The sequence below is a fragment of the Amblyomma americanum genome, chromosome 1, assembly GCF_052857255.1.
Source record: "Amblyomma americanum isolate KBUSLIRL-KWMA chromosome 1, ASM5285725v1, whole genome shotgun sequence".
In the NCBI taxonomy this organism is placed as follows: domain Eukaryota; kingdom Metazoa; phylum Arthropoda; class Arachnida; order Ixodida; family Ixodidae; genus Amblyomma; species Amblyomma americanum.
Window position 1 is genome coordinate 250,602,411 of NC_135497.1, and position 19,572 is coordinate 250,621,982.

A 19,572-nucleotide genomic window follows, 5' to 3' on the forward strand; every position below is an offset into this window, starting at 1 on the left:
GCATCGTTGATCCACAATTTTGCGGCAGCCGACGGTGCTGGCCAATCCCCCAGCGCCAATCGCGGCACTCCTCAAATGATAAACACGTAGTGATGTTATCCTCGCTTCTCTGGCAGGAGCTCTTCAAAGAAACAAATGGTGATGTTATGGGCCGCAGGCAGCATCTTGGCACGCTCCAGAGGTCTGCACTGGGCTTCAGACGGCTTAGGAGGGCGCAGAAACTGAGGAACCCACTACAAGAAGCTAAAAGTTGAAAGAAAAGTAAATTCTGGCCGACAAGAGTGGGGGGTGGGTTCATTATGCGAGTATATATGGTACTTGCCATGCTCAAGATGTGGTTCAGGGTCCCTTTAAATAAAATGTAAAGGTGGAGCTATGCTTTGCAGCATTCTTGGGGATGGCAATGCCATGCTCAAGTTTGGACTATATACTTTCTTTGTGGCTGTTGTGCATTGAAGCTGATTACAGTATTTTACAACTTGTTGGCAGTTTCTTCTGCGTGCAGATTGCGAATGACTGCAGTCAAACCTCGTTACAACGAACACGAATGTTACGAATTATTGGCTGTGTCGAACTGTTCGTAAATATTTTTAACAAACACAGGCATTTCTTACTTTATACGTACAGTAATCCCTCGTTATAACGAAGTCAGCGGGACGGCGAAAAATTCGTTATAAGCAGTAATTCGATATAAGCGACCACCCGAAAAGCTAAAGCAGTCGAGCTTTAATTGCGCCGCAACTGCGAGGAAGTCAAAATGCAGTGTATTTAGTGAAGCAAAACTTTATTCAGGTGCAAAAAAAGGCAATGAGCTTTGGCTGTTACAAGTTCTTAGCGGGCATGTGCAACCCCTGCTCTAATCTGACCAAGCATTGCACGAGGCCGTGGGTGGTTGCCGCCCATGCATTCATTCAACCTTTGGACCTTTGGGGTATTTCGAATCGTGAAGGCAGTGGCCGCTTTATTGGGGGGGGGGGTCAAGAGTATCGCGTTGGAAAGCGCCGCAAATGCCACGGCTCGAGTCTGAGGTAGTGCTCAAAAAACTTATTAGCCACTCATTATGAGCATGCAGCGATTGTGAAAACTGAATGGTTTTGCAGTAGGGGTTTTGCATGATTACTGGGCAATTTTTTCCCGAGGTGTGAAGCCGTGAAGTTAGCAAGCGTGGGTTTTTCGGCGCACCATTATCAACGGCTAATTCTACAGTTCGAGTGTCGGTGTTCTCGCAGCGTCGCGTCCGCGTCGTTGACAAATGTCTAGGAACAAAATTCAATGACCCTACCACGCATTAGACCGTTTGTCTAGTCGGATGGCGCGAACCGAACATGACCGACTCGGGATAATCGCCAGGGAAAAACCATGGTTGTGTTGACTCGCCGTGTTGACAGCCCGACTGTTTTCAGCAAGTTATCTGTCGATTTGCACTGTCAAAAGTGCAACGAAACTAGGGGGTAGTGTTTTATTGCGATGCAGGCCGATTGCGGCGAGCAAATTTTTAGGCCGGCTTCCCCAAAGTCGTCTTCCTGATTTGTTAACGTAGCTCCTCACGTCGAACATGGCAAAGAACATGCGACCAGGCAGCAGCTTGACAAGATCGTTGTTCACACTTGCACGCGTGACCTGCGAGTCTTCTTCTCGTTTGAAGCGAAAACTCTCAGGAATAAAGTTGTTCGCACGTTTTCCAGAGTTTCGTCTCTTTTGACCGACATGAAATGGTTAGGCTTAGTGACGACTACGGCAGCCAGGGAGCAGCTGAGTTCGTTGCCCGGCACGTCCGCGGTCAGCATCGTTGCCGAAAGCTCAGTTCACTTGCTGATAGGTTCAGCGGTTTGCGACTCATGGTCGGAATTATGGAAAATCGAGCAGCGAGTGACTGGCCTGCAGCTGTCGCTTTTCGACCAAAACAGTCGCACAACCTCTGCGATTTGCAATTGAATGGGCCCATAATCGGAGGGACACTTCTTTTGTTCTTTTTGGCATGTTTTAGAGCCAGAAGTGCTCTTCAAAGCAGTAAAACCTTGCTCATTGAGCGCACCGCATGAAATGTTACGGAGCAAGTCTGCCCGCGGTCTTTTGGCCAATTTTCGGCATTCAAGAGATTGCGGCTTTCTAGCACCACAAAGTGTCAGGAAAACTTTATTTCCGTGTAGATTCGTTCACGGGGAGTTACCAGCGATGCGAATGCGACCGGCATTAACGGATCGGGCACACTGCACCATGGAATTTAACATCTACAGTTCGCTCCGCTGTAAACAGCTGGGGGCACTCAGCACTCGCTTGGCACCGTTTACTAGGCAGGCCATCGATCATAGGTTTGGTACTTTTGTGGCCTGTTCTGTGCCTGCATGAGACTAATTCGTCGGTGGTATTAATTTGACATTGCATGCGTAAAAGGGTCGGCGGCGCGCGGCGGCGGCGATGCCTCCGCTCGCCACTTCACAATAAGCAGGTCAAGCTCTTCTCGCGCTTCGAACAATGCGGCTTAAAATGCATGCATTTGGGTCGGGACCGGAAGAAAATTCAAATAAAGCGATATTTCGAGTAAACCGATTTCGTTATAACGAGGGATTACTGTATAGCGAACTGCTGAGTGCCAAGCTATGCCTGCTCGGATGGCAGGCAGCAGGCTTTGCCTCGTTACACGGGTGACTGGTGGTGGAGCAGCAAGCATTTGCACCTCAGTTCATGCTTTATTTCTCGTTTGCCAACAGCGCCACAGAAAATATAGCGGCTAGAACAGCTGGTAGCCAGGCGGTTGGCACCCGTTTGTGCCTCTCATACCCAGCGACGCGGTCGGTTTTTGCAAGTTTCCAGCTTCCATCCTCTGTTCACGTCGGCTGTCACGGCGGAGGTGGTGAAAATAGCGAGAGCTTTTGTCCTGTCTTTTGATTTTTTATGCGACACTGCTGTAATGTGAAGAAATCGCCCTAGCTGATGTTTGACCTGCTACTGCTGCGTGCTGCGGTGCTATGCGGCGAAGTGAACCCAACGCTTTTGTCGCTCAGTTTTTTGTGGCCTCCGCATTCGCTGCGAGCAGCTTCGGAACTGTAAAAACTGTGGAAGAAGCCTTTCTCCCAGTTGTTGTTCTTTTGCTGACTAAATTTAGCTTCTCCAGTGTGATTTTTTGGCGCAAGTTTGTTTCGAATTTTGGCTATATATATATATCTAACTATTTTACGATTTTTTATCAGTTCGCTATAACGAGGTTTCACTGTAGTATTTATGGCAAGCTTTTTGAGGCGTTGAACACTCACTGACTTCATTTTCAGAGTGTTATTGCGATAAGTCTACTACTTAATTTTTTGCTGACTTTACATGTAATTCTTTTGCTTGTCCTTTGAGTTTTGTCATAAAGGGAAGTAACAGCAGCCATGTGGTGTATGCCATACGGAAATATGTTCCAGGTGCTGCTGATGGTGGATGCCAGCTATGGATTTGAAATGGAGACCTTTGAATTTCTGAATATTTGCCAAGTGCATGGTTTCCCTAGAATCATGGGTGTGCTTTCACACTTAGATGTGATTAAGAATGTCAAAACGCTACGCCACACCAAGAAGCAAATGAAGCATCGCTTTTGGACAGAGATATATCAGGTGTGTTATTTTTTTACTTAACTTGCTCTTTATCTGTGTTGCCACGAGAGAAAACTGCTTCTTGGCAGCTGCAGTGTTATCTGCCATCTTGCTAGCTGTAAAAATTATTTTTACAGTTAAGCCTACTTCCACTTGGCTGCAGAACTAGCTTCTACTAGTGGGAGCTAGTTCTGCTGCTAAGAGTGAAAAACAGCTTTCCCTTTTTTTCTTTTTGTCACTGTATCACTATCAACCATGATATACATCTCGAGAAATATATCACGGTTGAATCTCTTCAGTGATTTAGTGTATTTATATGCAAAGAAATACCTATGGCAGTTGCTACATTTTATATAGGTGCAAAAAGAAAATGTTTTGTGCCTTTTTTTATTTCTATTGTAAATAATGCTGTACTTCAGGTGGTCAAAGCTAGCATGAACCTGCTACCATGTAATTGTGCAGCTAATGGTAGATTCACCTAATCAAAACCATGCAGAACCTTGTCAAACTCCAGCTTTTACGCGAGTTTGACTAGGTAACTTTTCCTTCTAACTTATGCAGGGAGCAAAACTGTTCTACCTATCGGGGCTCATCAGAGGCGAATACATGAAGAATGAGATCCACAACCTTGGAAGGTTCATCTCTGTCATGAAGTTTAGGCCTCTACAGTGGCGAACATCCCATCCATACTTGCTAGTGGACCGCATCGAAGATGTCACTGATCCAGAACTTTTACGCACAACTCCCAAGTGTGATCGGAATGTTTGCCTGTATGGATATGCACGAGGAGCCAGCTTCAAGAACAATAACAACATTCATATACCAGGTAAGTGCCATACCCAGTAGGGGCAGCTTGCTGCCCTGGAATGTGCAAGACTTCTATACCGTTCGCATGCACAGAATATTAAGAATCGAATAACCAGTGACATGGTGGTGGTCGTTTGAATAAATGTTCTGAAAACGAAATGATCATGGAGTGTGCAGTTGTATCTTTCTAGCGCTCATTTAAATTTTTTTTTTTTTTCGTGGAGTTCAAAGTTAGCGATGCAGGTTATACGCATGGCTGGGCTATACGCGAGTAAATGCGGTATATTGCGCCAAGCACCTCACATGTGACAGGGATGAAGCACCCATCTTATGTCATTGCATGTTATTCTCTTGTGAGTGCCCTGAGAACAGCTGCGACCTTGTGGGACGTATGTATGGAAACGAAGAAAGAAACTCATCCTCGCGGCAGGCCAAACCCCCCCCCCCTTTTCTCTACGTCTACAAAAGAGAACTGTCTTTGAATCACCAACTAATAGAATAAAATCGAGCCCACTCCACTCCTCGTGTTTTCCGCCATAAGTGCGAATGTGTGCCTTTTCATCCGTATGCGCATTGTCTGAGTCGTTTGAGTGGGAGGCGAGGTTGTGAGATGTGAAGCCCATTGCGGGCTTCACAGCTGACGGGTATGCCAACGGCACTGAGTGATCTTTTCAGCGCTTTTACTAAGCTTTGAGGATCAGTAAATGCGATTAACGCCGCGTGCTGACAAGCAGTGAGCCACATTTGGCGCTGATTTTGGGTGAGATAGCAAGAGCTAGAGGCTGGCTAGGCAGCCTGCCAAGGCTGCGCAGAGGCTCGTGCCAGGCCCACCCGTACTACCCCAGATGGTGCGGCCAGTGGCACGCTCACCACTATGATCCTTGCACATAATAAAACAAGCCAAAATCAAAAGTGCGATTTTTCAACAAAAATGTTTTGTTTTTTTCTCGCAAAATATGCTGAACCCGTCGACGGCAGGAAAAGCCTCCCTCAGTTCACTGTCATTATTTACGAGCATGTTAGCATCGTCTGCTGAAAGCAGTCTGCACGTGCACAACTTTTTTTGCACCTCATTGACGGCTGGTGCTGTGGTTTCTTGCACCACAGTGGCACCACGGCTGCACTCGAAGAAGAGGCTTGTTTTGGCTGCCGAGATCGTTCTGGCACGCGCGGGGGGGGGGGGGCTTCAGTTGTTGATGAGGGATGAAGGGGGGGGGGATGGCGCAGCACTATAACTGTCTCCTATAGAGACACCCCAACTGCCCTGCACCCAGGAAAAGGATAAAAAAAAGAGATAGAAAAGTAGAAGCGGGTCAGGGAGGGATTCCTAGCAGCGCTGGGGAAAGAGGAAAGGAGGAGCGTGGCGCAGCGGCGGGCAGCCTATGGGAGCCGTAGCCTCTGAGCCAAGGGGGTGGCAGCATGCTGGGCACGCGGCCGATGTAGGATGTGAGCAGCAAAACAGTGAGCGAGGTAGCATGTCGTCCGCCAATTTTGTGCAGACAGATTTTGTCGCCAGTAATAACATCAAATTTTTGTCTGTTTCAAGTGTAATGCACATCTATTTAATTTATATGATAATTCTTGGTATTTATATTTTAAGAAGCAGTAAAATCAATTATGGCAATTTGCGCAACATTTTGCACATCCGTGTGCTATATCGACCCCATGAAGAAAAACTAAAAATTATCTTGCTTGAGCCTAAATTTAATATTTAAGTGGAAAAATACTCGTTTTGGATGGAAAGAAAAAAATGGCACCTTAAAGGGTTGATGAACTTTGAAAGGAAAGAAAAAGCAGTTGGTCAGTTTGGTCATTTTTTTGCCATAGTGTACTAGTGTTTGGCTTCAAAGCTGTTCAACACTGCTTTTGTATAGCTTGGCCTATTCCCATCATACCATTTTGTCATAATCATAGTTGCCTGGATCATATTGTTCTATTGACTTGTTACGACATCTTCAAATGCACATTTTATCTGCCTGAAATGCGTGTGTGTTGTTGAGATCAAAAATTCTATGCTTATGAACTATAATTCTCATTCTTCCATAGCTGTGCCTGCCAACACTCAGCTGAAGTATTGTGGTATGCGATCCATTCAGGAAATAACTGGATCTCTGCTGCTTTGCTACAGGTTGTGGAGACTTCACCATCCATGAGATTGGCCTGCTTCCTGATCCGTGCCCACTCCCCGATAAAGAGAAGCGGCGCTCTCTCAGTGAAAAAGAGCGGCTGCTGTATGCTCCGATGGCTGGTGTTGGAGGTGTCGTTTTCGACAAAGATGCTGTCTACATTGACTTGCGTGGAAGCCACTCTCACAAAGAAGGACGAGGAGTAAGTTACTCTCAGGAGTGTATTTTCCTGAAAATAATTTGTCTGTTTGATGGTCTTGCAATGGTGCAAAGTATTGTCATACAAGGGTACCATACTTACTTGTGTAATGAACCCCCCCCCCCCACACACACACACACTTTTGTCAATAAGAATTTACTTTTTTTAACCTTAAGTGAAAAGCACGTACCTGACCATGCTGCTGCCGTCGCCTATTGCAAAATCGTTGGATCATGCTGTGATAGAGCAAACACCTTTTGGTGTGGATGATGCTAAACCCCAGCCACACACCAGTGTTGGCAGTCACACGTTACTTTTTTCAGTAACTTAGTAACACTCGTTACCATTTCGAAACTGTAGCAGGTAACATACTTTCATTACAATTTTGCAGTAACGTGAGGTGTCACGTTACTAGTTACTTTATGCTCCAATTGTGACCCAATCGCCCCCTTTTCTAGAAAAAAAAAAATCACAGAGTACCTAAAGTGATGTTGTAAATAAACAAAATGTACAGGTGCTCTCGACGATCCTTGTTGCGGCTCGCATGCATGCCAGAGAACACCTGCCCTTGACAACACACCCAACTAAAAAAATATACACAATAGCCATAAAGCACGAAACACGTGCACAAACACGCATTCACACACTTAATAGGTGCACGAACACGCATTCACACACTTAATATCAGTGGTCTCCGCCGGCTGCCCCCTGCGCGTCGTCTGCTGCGGCTTCTTGCTCTCCTTTATGCTGCTATTGCCTGCTGCGCGCACTGATGCAATGGTCTTCGCCGGCTGCCCCCTGCGCGTCGTCTGCTGCGGCTTCTCGCTCTCCTTTGTGCGGTGTGTTCGCCTTTCACCATTTTTGCTATCGCCGTCTTTACAGTCTGTCGCCGTGCCCGTTGATCGGTTTCGTGCAGCCTGTTCATCGTTGCGTGGTCAGTCACAATGCCTTCAACGAAATTTAAGACGTGACACGCGTTCGGTGCACGGAAGCATTCCATGAGGTCCATCCGCATGGCGAAGCATGCTGCCAACAACTGCACCAATGCTTCCAGTGTCCTAGGACCTGCTACAACGGTACAAGACGAATGCGTCACCGCTTCTAGCAACGTATACCTTCTCCTTCATCGGCACAAGAATGCGTGGTTTCAAGTGCGCCTGGTGACCCGAGCCCATCAACATCAGCGACCGCGGCCTTCAGCTCCGGTCCCGCATCTCCTCCTAAGGGCAAGAATGCTTCGTCCACCCTTCGCTTGACAACACATTTCTTGACACACGAGGAGATAGAGGGGGCAGAGGCACAACGTGCTGCCGTTCAGGATGAACTTGGTGCCACGCCAGCCACACACAGCAAGTTTCAAGCCATGACGCCCAATCCTGGACCCGCCAGTGCTACAACTGAAGGCGGGAAATTTTGCCTTGTGCAAATGGATGTGCTGGACGACCTGCTCTCCAGCACTTCGTGCCAGCATTGCCTTGCAAGTGGGCTGAAAATTCAAGAAGGCACCAAACTTGGACTGGCAACAAAACTTGAGTGGATGTGCCCACGTGGGATTGTTGGGAGTGCGTGGAATTGTGCACGCCAGAACGAAGGACAGGCTTTTGAAGTCAATTTTCGAGCAATTATGGCGATGAAACAAATAGGGAAGGGCCAGACAACTCTCAATGACTTCTGGGCAGCAATGAACGTGTCGCACAGAGGTCTTCACCATCGGACATTTCAAAAGCACTTGAAGAAGACCTTCAGGGACCCAGAGGCTATGTGCATGGAAAAGTTCTACGCCGAATCTGCAACTGCGGTAAAAGAAGCCTACAAGCAGATGGACCCAGGCTTTTCCAGGGACATTACTGCCATGTATGATGGGACCTGGCACAAGCTTGGTCGCACGTCCCACATTGGAGTTGGGGCGATCATTGAATATCACACGGGCCTCATCTTGGATGCTGTAGTCTTATCAAACCAGTGCCTTGGTTGTCAGATTGGACCGAAACCTGAGGACTCGGATTACTTAAGCTGGCATGAGAGCCATGTGTGCCAAAAAAACACTGATGCAAAATCCGGGAGTATGGAGGTGGAGGCAGCCCTGATTCTCTTTGCACGTTCTGTCAGAAAACACAACCTCCGTTATGTAACACTTGTGTCCGACTGTGACAGTGCCACTTTCTCTGCCCTTGTACAAGAGAACGTTTATGGCCTGGTTCCCATCGTAAAAGAGGAGTGCCTGAACCACGTCCAAAAAAGGATGGGGACTGCACTGCGCAGTCTTGTCCAGAAAAGTGAGAAGCCATTAGGAGGCAAGGGCAGGCTTACAAAGGCCCTCATTGACAAATTAACAGGCTACTATGGCTGGGCCCTCAGGAACAATTCTCAGGAACAACAGTGATGGCATCATACCACCACGTCACTTCAACTGAAGCAGCGCCTCATCATGAACTTTGTCCTGAGTGTGCCGGCTCATGGTGCTGGCATAAGGCTGCTGCGGCAAAAGGAGCAGCCCAGCTGAAACATGCGTACAATCTTCCAGGCTACGTTGCTGAGGCCATGCTGCCTATATATGAGCGCCTCTCGCAGGATTCTCTGCTCCGATGCTGCCTGGGGGCGAAGACCCAAAACGCATCAGAGACTTTCCACTCAGTCCTGTGATCCCTGACGCCCAAGGAACGACACGCATCTTTAATTGCTGTGGAGACAGCACTGCATGAAGCAGTGCTAAGGTATAACGCTGGATGCTGCAGGGCCATAAAAGTCTCTGTGTCAGTGGGGCTCACACCTTGCCACCTAGCCATCCAGCAACCGGATTGAGAAAGATGCCCTGCGCATGGGCAAGGCTGAGAAACAGAATGAAGTGAAAACTCAGAGGTGGCAAAAAAAGAAAGAGCACAGAGACAGCTTCAACTATTTAGCAGGATCGTTTTAGACCTGGAAATGTCTCAACTTTCGAGGGCCATTTTCTTGCATTTTTTTTTTCTTCTATGGCTGCTCATCCCAGCATATCTCAGAAACTGCTCATCGGATTTTCATGTGGTTTTCTTTTTATCCTCTACATGAATAAATTTTTGAGGGCAAGAAAAGCCCATTTATTGAAGATATTGTGTTTGGAATTGTTTATAAATAAAATTGGGTTCAATTAGTTCATGCCTAAATAGTAATTAAATTCAGCACTGTGCTAAAAATCTTTACCAAAGAAATTTAGAAGGGCCTAGTTGCCTGAGGTGCCTATCCAGGAATTATCATAATTAATTTCACAGTGCCAACACATTCTGCAAATTCTCCTGGCCTGTCCCAAAGAAACCATGTAAACCACCTTGATATACTCCTGTTACTCGAGAACCAGTGGGCACAACTCTATGAAACTTGGTAATTCTTCAGATGTTCATGCTGTGAGCCTACGCTGAAAATTTCATCAAGATATCTCAAGAAAAGAAATGTGTGTTCTCTCAATCTTTTAAGGCAGTTTTCTAAGAATCAATTTTTTGCCTGGTGTGGCTACTAGGGAAAGCCATATCTTGGGAACCACTTCTCAGAATTTCATGGGGTTTCTTTTATACCATACCTGAATAAATTTCTGAGGGCAAGACAAGCGTGTTTTTTTAAAATATTCTCTCTGGAATTTGTAATAAACAATTGAAATTTGGTTAATGCAGGAACACTAAATTCAAGGCTGTGCTAAAATTTTTCAGAAAGGAAATTTAGAAAAAGGGCCTTGTCTTGCCCTGGGGTACCTATCCAGGAATGACTATGCTGAATTTTACAGTGCCAGCACATTTTGCAAATTCTCCAGGCATGTCCCAAAGAACCCGTGTAAACCACCGTGATATACTCCTGTAACTTGCGAACCAGTGGGCAGAGCTCCAGGAAACTTGGTAGTTCTTCAAATGTTTGTGCTACAAGCTTACCCTGAAAATTTAATCCAGATATCTCAAGAAATAAAAAAGTTGATGCTCAAGGGTAGCCTCTCCCGTTAGGGATATCGTTACGAAATTAGGTGTGTACAGTAGCCGACGCGTGATTCGGACTTGTATATTTCATCAGTATCACTGGCTTCATCGTGGCTGTCAGAGGCATGGGGCTTTCGTGTGCTGACGCCGAGCGTTGCAGTTTTAGCATGGTAAGGCAAGACAAGGCTGAGAGTTTGCTGTCGAAAATGGCAAGCGTGCGGCAGGCAGGAAATTCGACGTGACCGAGACATGCGTCTGACGGTGGTCAACCAAAAGGATGCATTGAGGAACACAAGTTGTAAAAGCGCGCTTTCCGAATCAAGCCGTGCAAGTTTCCCGAACTGGAAGAAGAGTTGCTCTCCTAAGTGATGCAAGCGCGGTACAACGGCGACGCGTTGACAGCGGAAATGCTGCGCGACTTCTTTTGGGATGAGCTTGCACCAGAGCACAGCACCAGCTCGGAGTCTGAATACACCGCGAGTGTCGTAGAACGTAGAGTAAATGCCGCTGATTTCCTGATTGGTGTATTTCTAAGTTTTTTTTTGCAGGTCGCATGTATGGGCCTCACCCCAAAAATTGTCCCTGAAATCTGGAAAAAAAGTGCGGCCCTTACACGCGTTTATATGGTATTGCGTCGTTCGGTTCAAAGCATTTTATTTTTATCGATTTTTCAGACAAAGTTTGGTGGTAACCACCATCTGGGCAGCCAGAATCATATCGTTGTATCCGTTACTTCGACGATGATTGTATCATTTTATACGGTTTATTTTTGTATTGGGGCAATGGGTGAATTGATAAAGCTAAAGAATTTGGTTATTATAAGCAGTGTAGCATTATATCTGGTGTCTTTATAAGTGGATTATACTGTAGACCAATTGCCCCAGCTTGGGATAGTTATTTTTAAAAAAAAAAGTCATGTGACATGATGGTACGTGGTACTCAAATTAGCATGACGAAAGATGTCTGGCAACATTGTGAGCTTGCGACACATTCGTAGTGCACCAATCTGGCAGGAAAATCGGCTCTACCATTGACAGAGGCTCTTTTAGTTCCAACTCCACTTTATTCTCAACAGATTTTGATCTTGCTTGAAGTTTCAGTTTTAGGTTTTTTCTGTACAAATAGAATGCTGGCTTTAGCTATCAGAGGCAGTGCTGCCATGAGTGCTAATGTGGTGCATAAATGAAATTGATTCTCTTTTTGCTTTGTTTTTCGCTGACAGGAAGGTGGAAAACAAGTCGATGAGATGCTGCAGTCGATGATGAAGACCCAGCAGACAATGGATGCGAAGATACAGACCAGCAAGTTTGCTCTGTTTTCTAATGGGCACACCCTTTCTGCTGATGATGTTGAAAAGTGAGGAACTTACTTGCTGCGGTGCTCCAGCTGCTCCATTTGCACCATTCTGATACATTTACATTTTGCTGTGCCAGTCTGCGGCAAAAAGACACGGTCACGGGAAAACGACTTTTTGGAACCATTCAGGCTTTCTGTTGGCAACCTATTAAAACGTTTCCACAGTTGGCAATCTAGGGTTGGCTGGCTTGTGGTAGAATTTAGCATCCAGTTCATTCGTGCTCATGGCATGGAGGATGGAAAGAACTCAGGAAAGGCGGTTAAGTAACATTTGAAGCCAGCTCCCCCAACTCCCCCTCCCCATCTACTTTGCTGCCGTCTTGGCGTGCTTGCGCATACGCAGCAAGCACTGCAGCCAACGATGTTACTGTGCCTAGTGTTGCTATTGGCTGCGCTGTTGGCCAAAGACTCCCAGTAGTCCTTGTGAAAGCATGCGACTTCTGGCACGCTTTTTGGTGTGCAGCTCGGATAGCGAGGCCCTCTTTTGAGTTTTCCTTCCTCCATATTCGTGCATCATGTTGGTCGCATCAAAAGGTTGCATCATGTCAGTCAACCCGGAAATGGGCTGAAGAAGTACCGTAAAAACTGGACTATAGGTCAGACTGGAATATAGGTCGACCCCCCAACTAGCCAATTCTGAAAATGAAAAAAATCTTTTTTAATGGAAAAAGTACCGAAAGTCACCCTTGCCTTGAAACAAATGCGGTGTGATGACCCCCATAATGCGCAGGTCCACACGGGACGGAGAGGCAAAGAGACACCGTATGGCTCAGTTTAAACAAACAGGTATATTCAATAATTATACATGGTTAAGGTTATACATCAGAGGCTGGGGCGTCCGAGCTTACGTGCCGACGACTTCATGGGGGCGATGGAGTGGCTCCGGAGTTGGGCTCGAGCGGTTGCTGGCAGAAGCTGCACGCCGTCGGGCTTCGGCACTGAAGGCTCTCTTGGCGAACGATGTCGTCCTCAGCGTGTATGCAGTAGAATTTTCAATAGTCGTCCGTTTCTTCGAGGATGGTTCACAAACCCTTCCTCTAGTGTCGTTCGGCTTGGAAGATGAACAGGAGGCGAGCTTGTAGATGATGACAGCAGAGCATAATTTTACAACATACATATACAGAGAGTTAAACTGGAAAAAACAGAACTGAATTTACAAAAGAACAAACTTTGCACTACTTTACTCATCGACCGGGCAGGTTAGTGCCTAAGTAGCATCACATTACATGCTAAGCATGGAGCCCCAGCTCAGACTGGACTGCATCCGTTTACATGTGCTTTTAAGCACTTGATTAACAAAGGACTAAGGGCGGTCATTTCCAGTGGCCCGCCCAAAGCATCAATTCTCCAATCCAAAATAACATGCGAGATGGGGACCACCCCTTTGGGTTGGGCTTAGCCTCGAACCCAGAGTCTGTTAACAATACAAACTAAATAAACAACAAAAACGCCACCACTCTCTCTCAAGTGAGAGTATACACAGGCTCTCTCTTCGGAGCTAATTCACCAGCGCCTGTCTTTCCACATTCTTGGCGAGTACTGCCTGTCCGCCATGACAGGTGTCCGTCGCGGCGCTTCTGGGAAGCTGTGGGTGCCTTCCCGGCGATAGCCCACGACAAAGGGGGGGGAGGGAAAGAATGTCGTCTTCGCGGTAGCGCATAGCGTCGGCTGTGGTACGGCGCGCTCTGGCCCGCTGACAGCTCCCTTGTCCTGGAATGTAACCGGAAATTGGGGAGGATAAAGCCTGTTTCCCCGGGGCGGCGGCGGGTCCGGTTTTTCTGGTCGTCACTCAAAGAGCATGGCTGGGTAATTGATGATGCCGCTGTCACGGGTCTCCGTCTACGCCGCGCCGTCGAACGTGGATCCTCGTAGCACACACGGAATGTCACACTGCTTAACAGGTTGCATAATGGTGACAGCATTTATTTTCATTTAAATGCTGCTCATATGTACACCCGGCCAATTTTTTAACAGTATCGCACCCTCATCGACCTGTGTGTTTGTCAGCACCTTATCATCATGGCGCGGAGCGGCGAAAACAAACAAGGTATGTGCATGTGTACACATGCGCATACTCTTGCTTCTTTCGCCGCTCTGTGCCTGCTGTGATCTCTGCCGCTTTCACGTGGATGCATTCGGCAGTCACAGGCAGCGATCTTGCACGCAGCTCCCGGACGAACTCCGGAACCTTTCCTTCCAATTCTGGATATGCTGCGGTCTGCGCACGGAATGATGTTTTCTTCTGTTTGCTGCAAGTTATAATACGCAGCTTCTGCCTCCACCAGTACCGAATGGTCTTTTCAGATATACTCCAAATTTGCGCTGTGCCGCCAGGTTGCCGTGAGCTTCCGCGTACCCAGTCGCGTTTTTCTTAAAGGCGACGGTGAATTTCCATTGAGTTCCACTCATTTTGAAACAAAATGTAAAAAAGCAGCCTTTAACCAAAATAGGTTTGCAGCAACGAAACGCAAAATGGAGGTGCTGCGCTGCTGCTGATGGCGATGGTAATGGAGGCTGCTGACTTCAGCCGCCCATTGTTGCAAGACTTCCGTAGTTTTTCTGCCAATGACCGGTATATAATATAACCGGTATATAATATTACGGTATACAGTAGAATCTTGTTACAACGAACTTCACGGGACCGCCGAATTTAAATCATTATTTTGAAATATTGTAGTACTGAAAAACTATTATTTTCATGTCAGTAATGCATCACAAGAACTAAAATTACGTACCTTTGCAGCAGATTTACGTGTTGGTAAGTAAATAATAAACGATAACGCTGGGCACAGTTTAACTACAATTTATTGCTTGAAGAAGTCTGTTATCTTCTTCTGGCGCGTAGACGACAAGCGCTGCAGGACGAACGCCTCCACATCCTCGACCTTCCTGTGCACGTCATCGGGGACATCTTTGCAGTGCCCGAGGAATGATCGGGTCTTCTCTAGAAAGACTAGGACATCCGAGCCGGAAACAATCTCTTCCTCTTCGTGTGCTGATCCAGTGTCGGCATCGTCTTCGTCGCTACTACATTCTTCTTGCTCACGCACTTGATTCACGATGTCTTCGGTGGTGAGCTCCATGGATGTAGCCGCCGCGCTGTCGCTATCCACATAATTCGAAAGTCGCTGTCCACGGTAGTTGCCCAGCCGCAGACGTTTTCTTGAGGGAGCCAGCTGCGACTCTCGATGTAGTTTTACGATCTTGTCCGGATATTTGAGCATCGTTGCCAATGTTGACGGTGTAATGTTAAGCTCCCTGCACAAGTCCGCTTGCTTTTTTCCAGCAGCTGCGACAGAATGTCCGCTTTTTCTTTAAGCGAAAACTGGCGTCGCTTCTTTTTAACGCGGGGGCCAGGAGAACTCATTGTCAGCAAAGCTAATGCACAACACAATCACAGCGCCGATAACTTTGCAGATCCTAACGTTCGCTGTCGACGTGGTGACACTGCGCTGAATAGGCTTAAGACTACTGCGCAGTATGTGACCACACGCTGGATGGATGAATGGCCTTACCCTTTGTATCGGGCGGCAGCTTGCGCCGCCTAGCCTATATTCATTCAACGTGACACTTGCGTGATGGCGATACCACTGGGGCTGTATCCGTTGCAACGAGTTCCCCAGCGCACAGCTGATGCTTCGGATGATGATGACAGGCGTCAGCTTCAGGGATTTGGTACGGAACTTCGTAATAACGAAGCGTCTTGCGACGAATGCGAGATTAAATTACATACGTTATTCTGAAATATTCGGTAATTTGAAATTCATAGTACTGAAAGTTTTTTACATTGAAAGTATAGGCATTTTGGCGGGGATTTAAAAAAAATTCATAAATCTGAAAATTTCGTTAATCTGATGTTCGTAGTAACGAGATTTTACGATAAGGCGGGGGTCTACTTTTCGCCATAGTTTTTTGAAAAAAAGTTTGACCTATATCCGGTTTTTACGGTAATATCTTCTGGGTTGAAGAACAACAGCTTGGAGCACGTCCAGCGAGGTCAAGCTTTGTTGGAACACGAGAGTTTAAGCCTTGCTGATTCACTTTGCGAGCTTGATGAATTTGTAAAAAATTCCAACAAGTGTTGAGATAGTGCAAACATGAAAAAAAGAATGGTTCAAGTGATAGTGTTCTTTCGACTTTGTCTAGCATGCTTGGCTGAGCTTCTGTGCAAGATAGTGCCAGCAGTAGTAAAATGTCACTGTTTTTTGTGAGGACCTTTGTTCGGTTTTTTTTTTAGCTACGCATGGCTGAACCTGATCTCGTTAGTAACAAACTATTCTGGGTGACTCCTTTATTCCGTTTGTGCTGCTCCCGGGTTGCTCCGGAATTATTGTTCTGATGCATTACAAAGGTCCTCCAAAGTGAATATTTTTTGCTCCAAAAATTGCTCCAGAACTTGAAATGGCTGGATCACCGTTGTACTTGAAAAAAAGACGAATATATCATTGCCTTTGTTTAATGTACAACATTGTATTGTTATTTATGCTTTATCATTTCGAAACCAGTACACTGCACGAGCCAGAATCAAGGCCTCGAAGACCAGCACTTGCACATATCTCAAAAGGGAAGGGTGGCTCAAGTGGGTCAGAAGATGGGTCTGATAGTGACGAATGCTTGTTGGATGAAGGAAGTGGTGCTGAAGTCTCTGAAGAGGAGGTAAGTGGTTGTCCATCATCAATATGAAACTTCTGAAGTGTTCTAGAACATTGTTTTGGAATGTGAATGCTGTTCTTTTTGTGCAGGGTCAAAATATAATTCTGCCCAAAAAAAGAAGAAAAGTGTCTTTTGCGGGTGAGTCTGGGTCGGATGATGACGATGATGGAAATGCAGCTGACTCGGGTACTGAAAACGATGACTGGGAAGACGCAAGCAGTGATGATGATAATGATGACAGTAAGCATTTTTCACTTTTTTCTAACCTCCTGAAGAATGAGTGAGCACTTGTTTAAATTGTGAAAGATAGCTGCACGTGTATTTATTTGCCATACCATATGATGCTTTGTGACCATTTTTAGCAGTGTAATTATGGATATTGCTGAAACTTTATTAACAGTGCAAGTTTCTTATGACAAGGTCTTTCTCTGGGAACTTCAGAAAATGTAATGTGCATTACTGTCGATAAATGGATTTTTTAATGTTGTACTGTACCCTTGCTGTTTAACTCTTTCATTACCACGGGAAAAAGGACTGTTTTACATAGGTCTCAGGCAAACATTTTTTATAGAAAAAGTGTGGTAGGTAAAAGTATACAAAATGCATAACAATGATTGAAATGTACTGCACTTTCTAATCAAATTTATTTGGGCACAAATACTTGTTTTAAATATTGTGAAAAGAAATAGAAAAATGCAACAAAAATTAAGAAGGAATAAATAATTGGCATTTATGTGACAATAACTGTCCAAAATAATTTATTAAAAAATTCTAGGAATTACAAACTGATTCAAATTCTTTTTATAACTTGGCACTAAAATGTAAAAAGTTATAACTCAATACTTTTTGAGCTAGAAATTATTTCTTCATGCTCTTTGAATAGGCTGATTTTATTGTGTCCTTGATATGATTTTTACAGTGTTGTTTTTCAAAATAAAGCTTGATAAGCATGCTTTTTAAAAATACAGATCGTAACTAATATCATTTCTGGAAGAAACAAGAAAAATTTTACAAACACAAGTATTATACAAATACTACTAACAGGCCAATGTTCCGGGCTCTGTTTGCGCCTTTCAACTTCCGAACCCAAATCCCATTATATGTGGCCCTGATACTCTATGCATTGAAAATATCTGCTGCCGATGCAGTAGAATCGCGTGCAGTGGGGTTTTTTCGAGTGCACACCGTACCCGCGCTAGACACCATGCTTGCAGCGGCCTACGCCGTTCCCTCCGCTTCAAGGGCATTGCAAAAATTCACGCCTTGTGGGGAATTTGCAGTCTATACAAAAAAAAAGTGAACCTGGTTTCTGAACAAGCCAGGTAGCACCGCATCATCTTAGAGACTTCCATGTGCTTTATAGCAGCGCTTCGCTTGCAAAAGCGTACGGGAAACCTAAAGAGAAACTAACAGGCCAGTGTTCCGAGCTCTGTTTCCGTAGTTGAGCGTCTGAACCAAAATGCGACGATGGGATATCGTCGGAGACCCTGCTACCCAATGCATCGAAAATATATGCTGCCGATGCAGTAGAAACGTGGGCGGCGGGGTTTTTGCGAGTATGCACCATCGCCATGCTTGGAGAGCCCTAGCCGTAGCCTCTGCTTCAAACGCTTTGCAAAAATTCGCACTTCATGAAAAAATTGCAAACTACGCAGGAAAAAACGAAACTGCAGTTTATGAAGAAAGAACTACAGTAGAATCTCAATGATAAAAATCTCACAGGGTTGCAAAAAAATTCGTATGATCCGTAATTTTGTATCATCCAAATGAACAAAATTTATGTGCAGCAGCATAGAAAATGCATGCACGCAGATCTGTTTACGGCTGACTGGATTTATTCACGGCCGTGCGGCCGCGCTACTCACGGTTCGTACCGCACAATTAGTGACCGTAATTTTGGCGAAGTGAGGGCCGCACACTGCCGCTCACTGCTTGCTGTGTGGTGCTCGCCGTTTGTATCTGGTTGATTTTTAAAAATATAAATGGGGCCTTGTCATTAAGACAGCTGCAAATGTAATACATTGTATGGAGACATAAGCAAATGTACTGGTGCGTATTCAGAATTATCTACTCTCTTGCAGGAAGGTACAGATGGAAGGAAAACATGAAGGAGAAGGCAGCACAGGCCTTTCATGCCAGATCACAGAAGCAGCGGAATCTCCAATTCCTTATTTATGGAAATGGTGAGGCCATAATTCAATTTGCTGCTCTCACATGTGCATACTGAAACCTCTTGTCATGACCTGAAATTGTATTTTGGTGGTGTCCTTCACAGCATGTGCAAATTTTGTGAGGGCACCGAAGTAGGCTGGGTGACTCAGCTATGCTGTTCTCTGCCACATCTGTAGGCTGCACAATGCGAGATGTAAGAACCAGTTCAGTGTGCGTGGCAGTTGTTGAGGTCATTTTTCTGAGGTAGTTATTAAAATAGATGTTAAATGCAGCTGCAGAGTCATAACCTAGCCTTATTTTAACAGTAATAGTTAGTTTGTATATGATATATGACTGGAATTATGGATTCTTGTTAAAAGGTTATGAAAACTTCTTTGAAGGTGAATGTATGCCATAACTGTAGGGTATTTCATGTAAACTCATTATGAGCCGTGGTCACTTCACAAATAAAAATGCAAACTATTTATTGAGCTATCGTAAGATTCATAACTTAGCCTCATTGTAACAGTAATAGTTAGTTTGTATATGACTGGAATTGTGGATTCTTGTTAAACGGCTACGAAAACTTATTTTAAGGTGTGTGTATGCAATACCTGTAGGGTATTTCATGTAAGACTCATTACCAGCCTTGGTCACTTCACAAATAAAAATGCAAACTATTTATTGAGATATCGTAATGAAATTAGGTGTGTGTATATGTATTTCCTGCTCCTGTTTTCAAAAATATAATTAGTTTCAGTATATCTGTT

The 19,572-nt window shown here is 45.4% G+C and overlaps 1 protein-coding gene across 1 annotated transcript in view; it reads left to right on the forward strand.

Moving 5' to 3' along the window:
* Positions 1 to 19,572, forward strand: part of LOC144114916 (ribosome biogenesis protein BMS1 homolog) — an 81,083-nt gene that overhangs the window by 8,221 nt on the left and 53,290 nt on the right. The window contains 7 exon segments of the mRNA XM_077648940.1: positions 3,405 to 3,593; positions 4,134 to 4,398; positions 6,508 to 6,707; positions 11,865 to 11,998; positions 16,504 to 16,654; positions 16,741 to 16,891; positions 18,733 to 18,834. Coding sequence (XP_077505066.1) covers positions 3,405 to 3,593; positions 4,134 to 4,398; positions 6,508 to 6,707; positions 11,865 to 11,998; positions 16,504 to 16,654; positions 16,741 to 16,891; positions 18,733 to 18,834 — 1,192 coding nt within the window.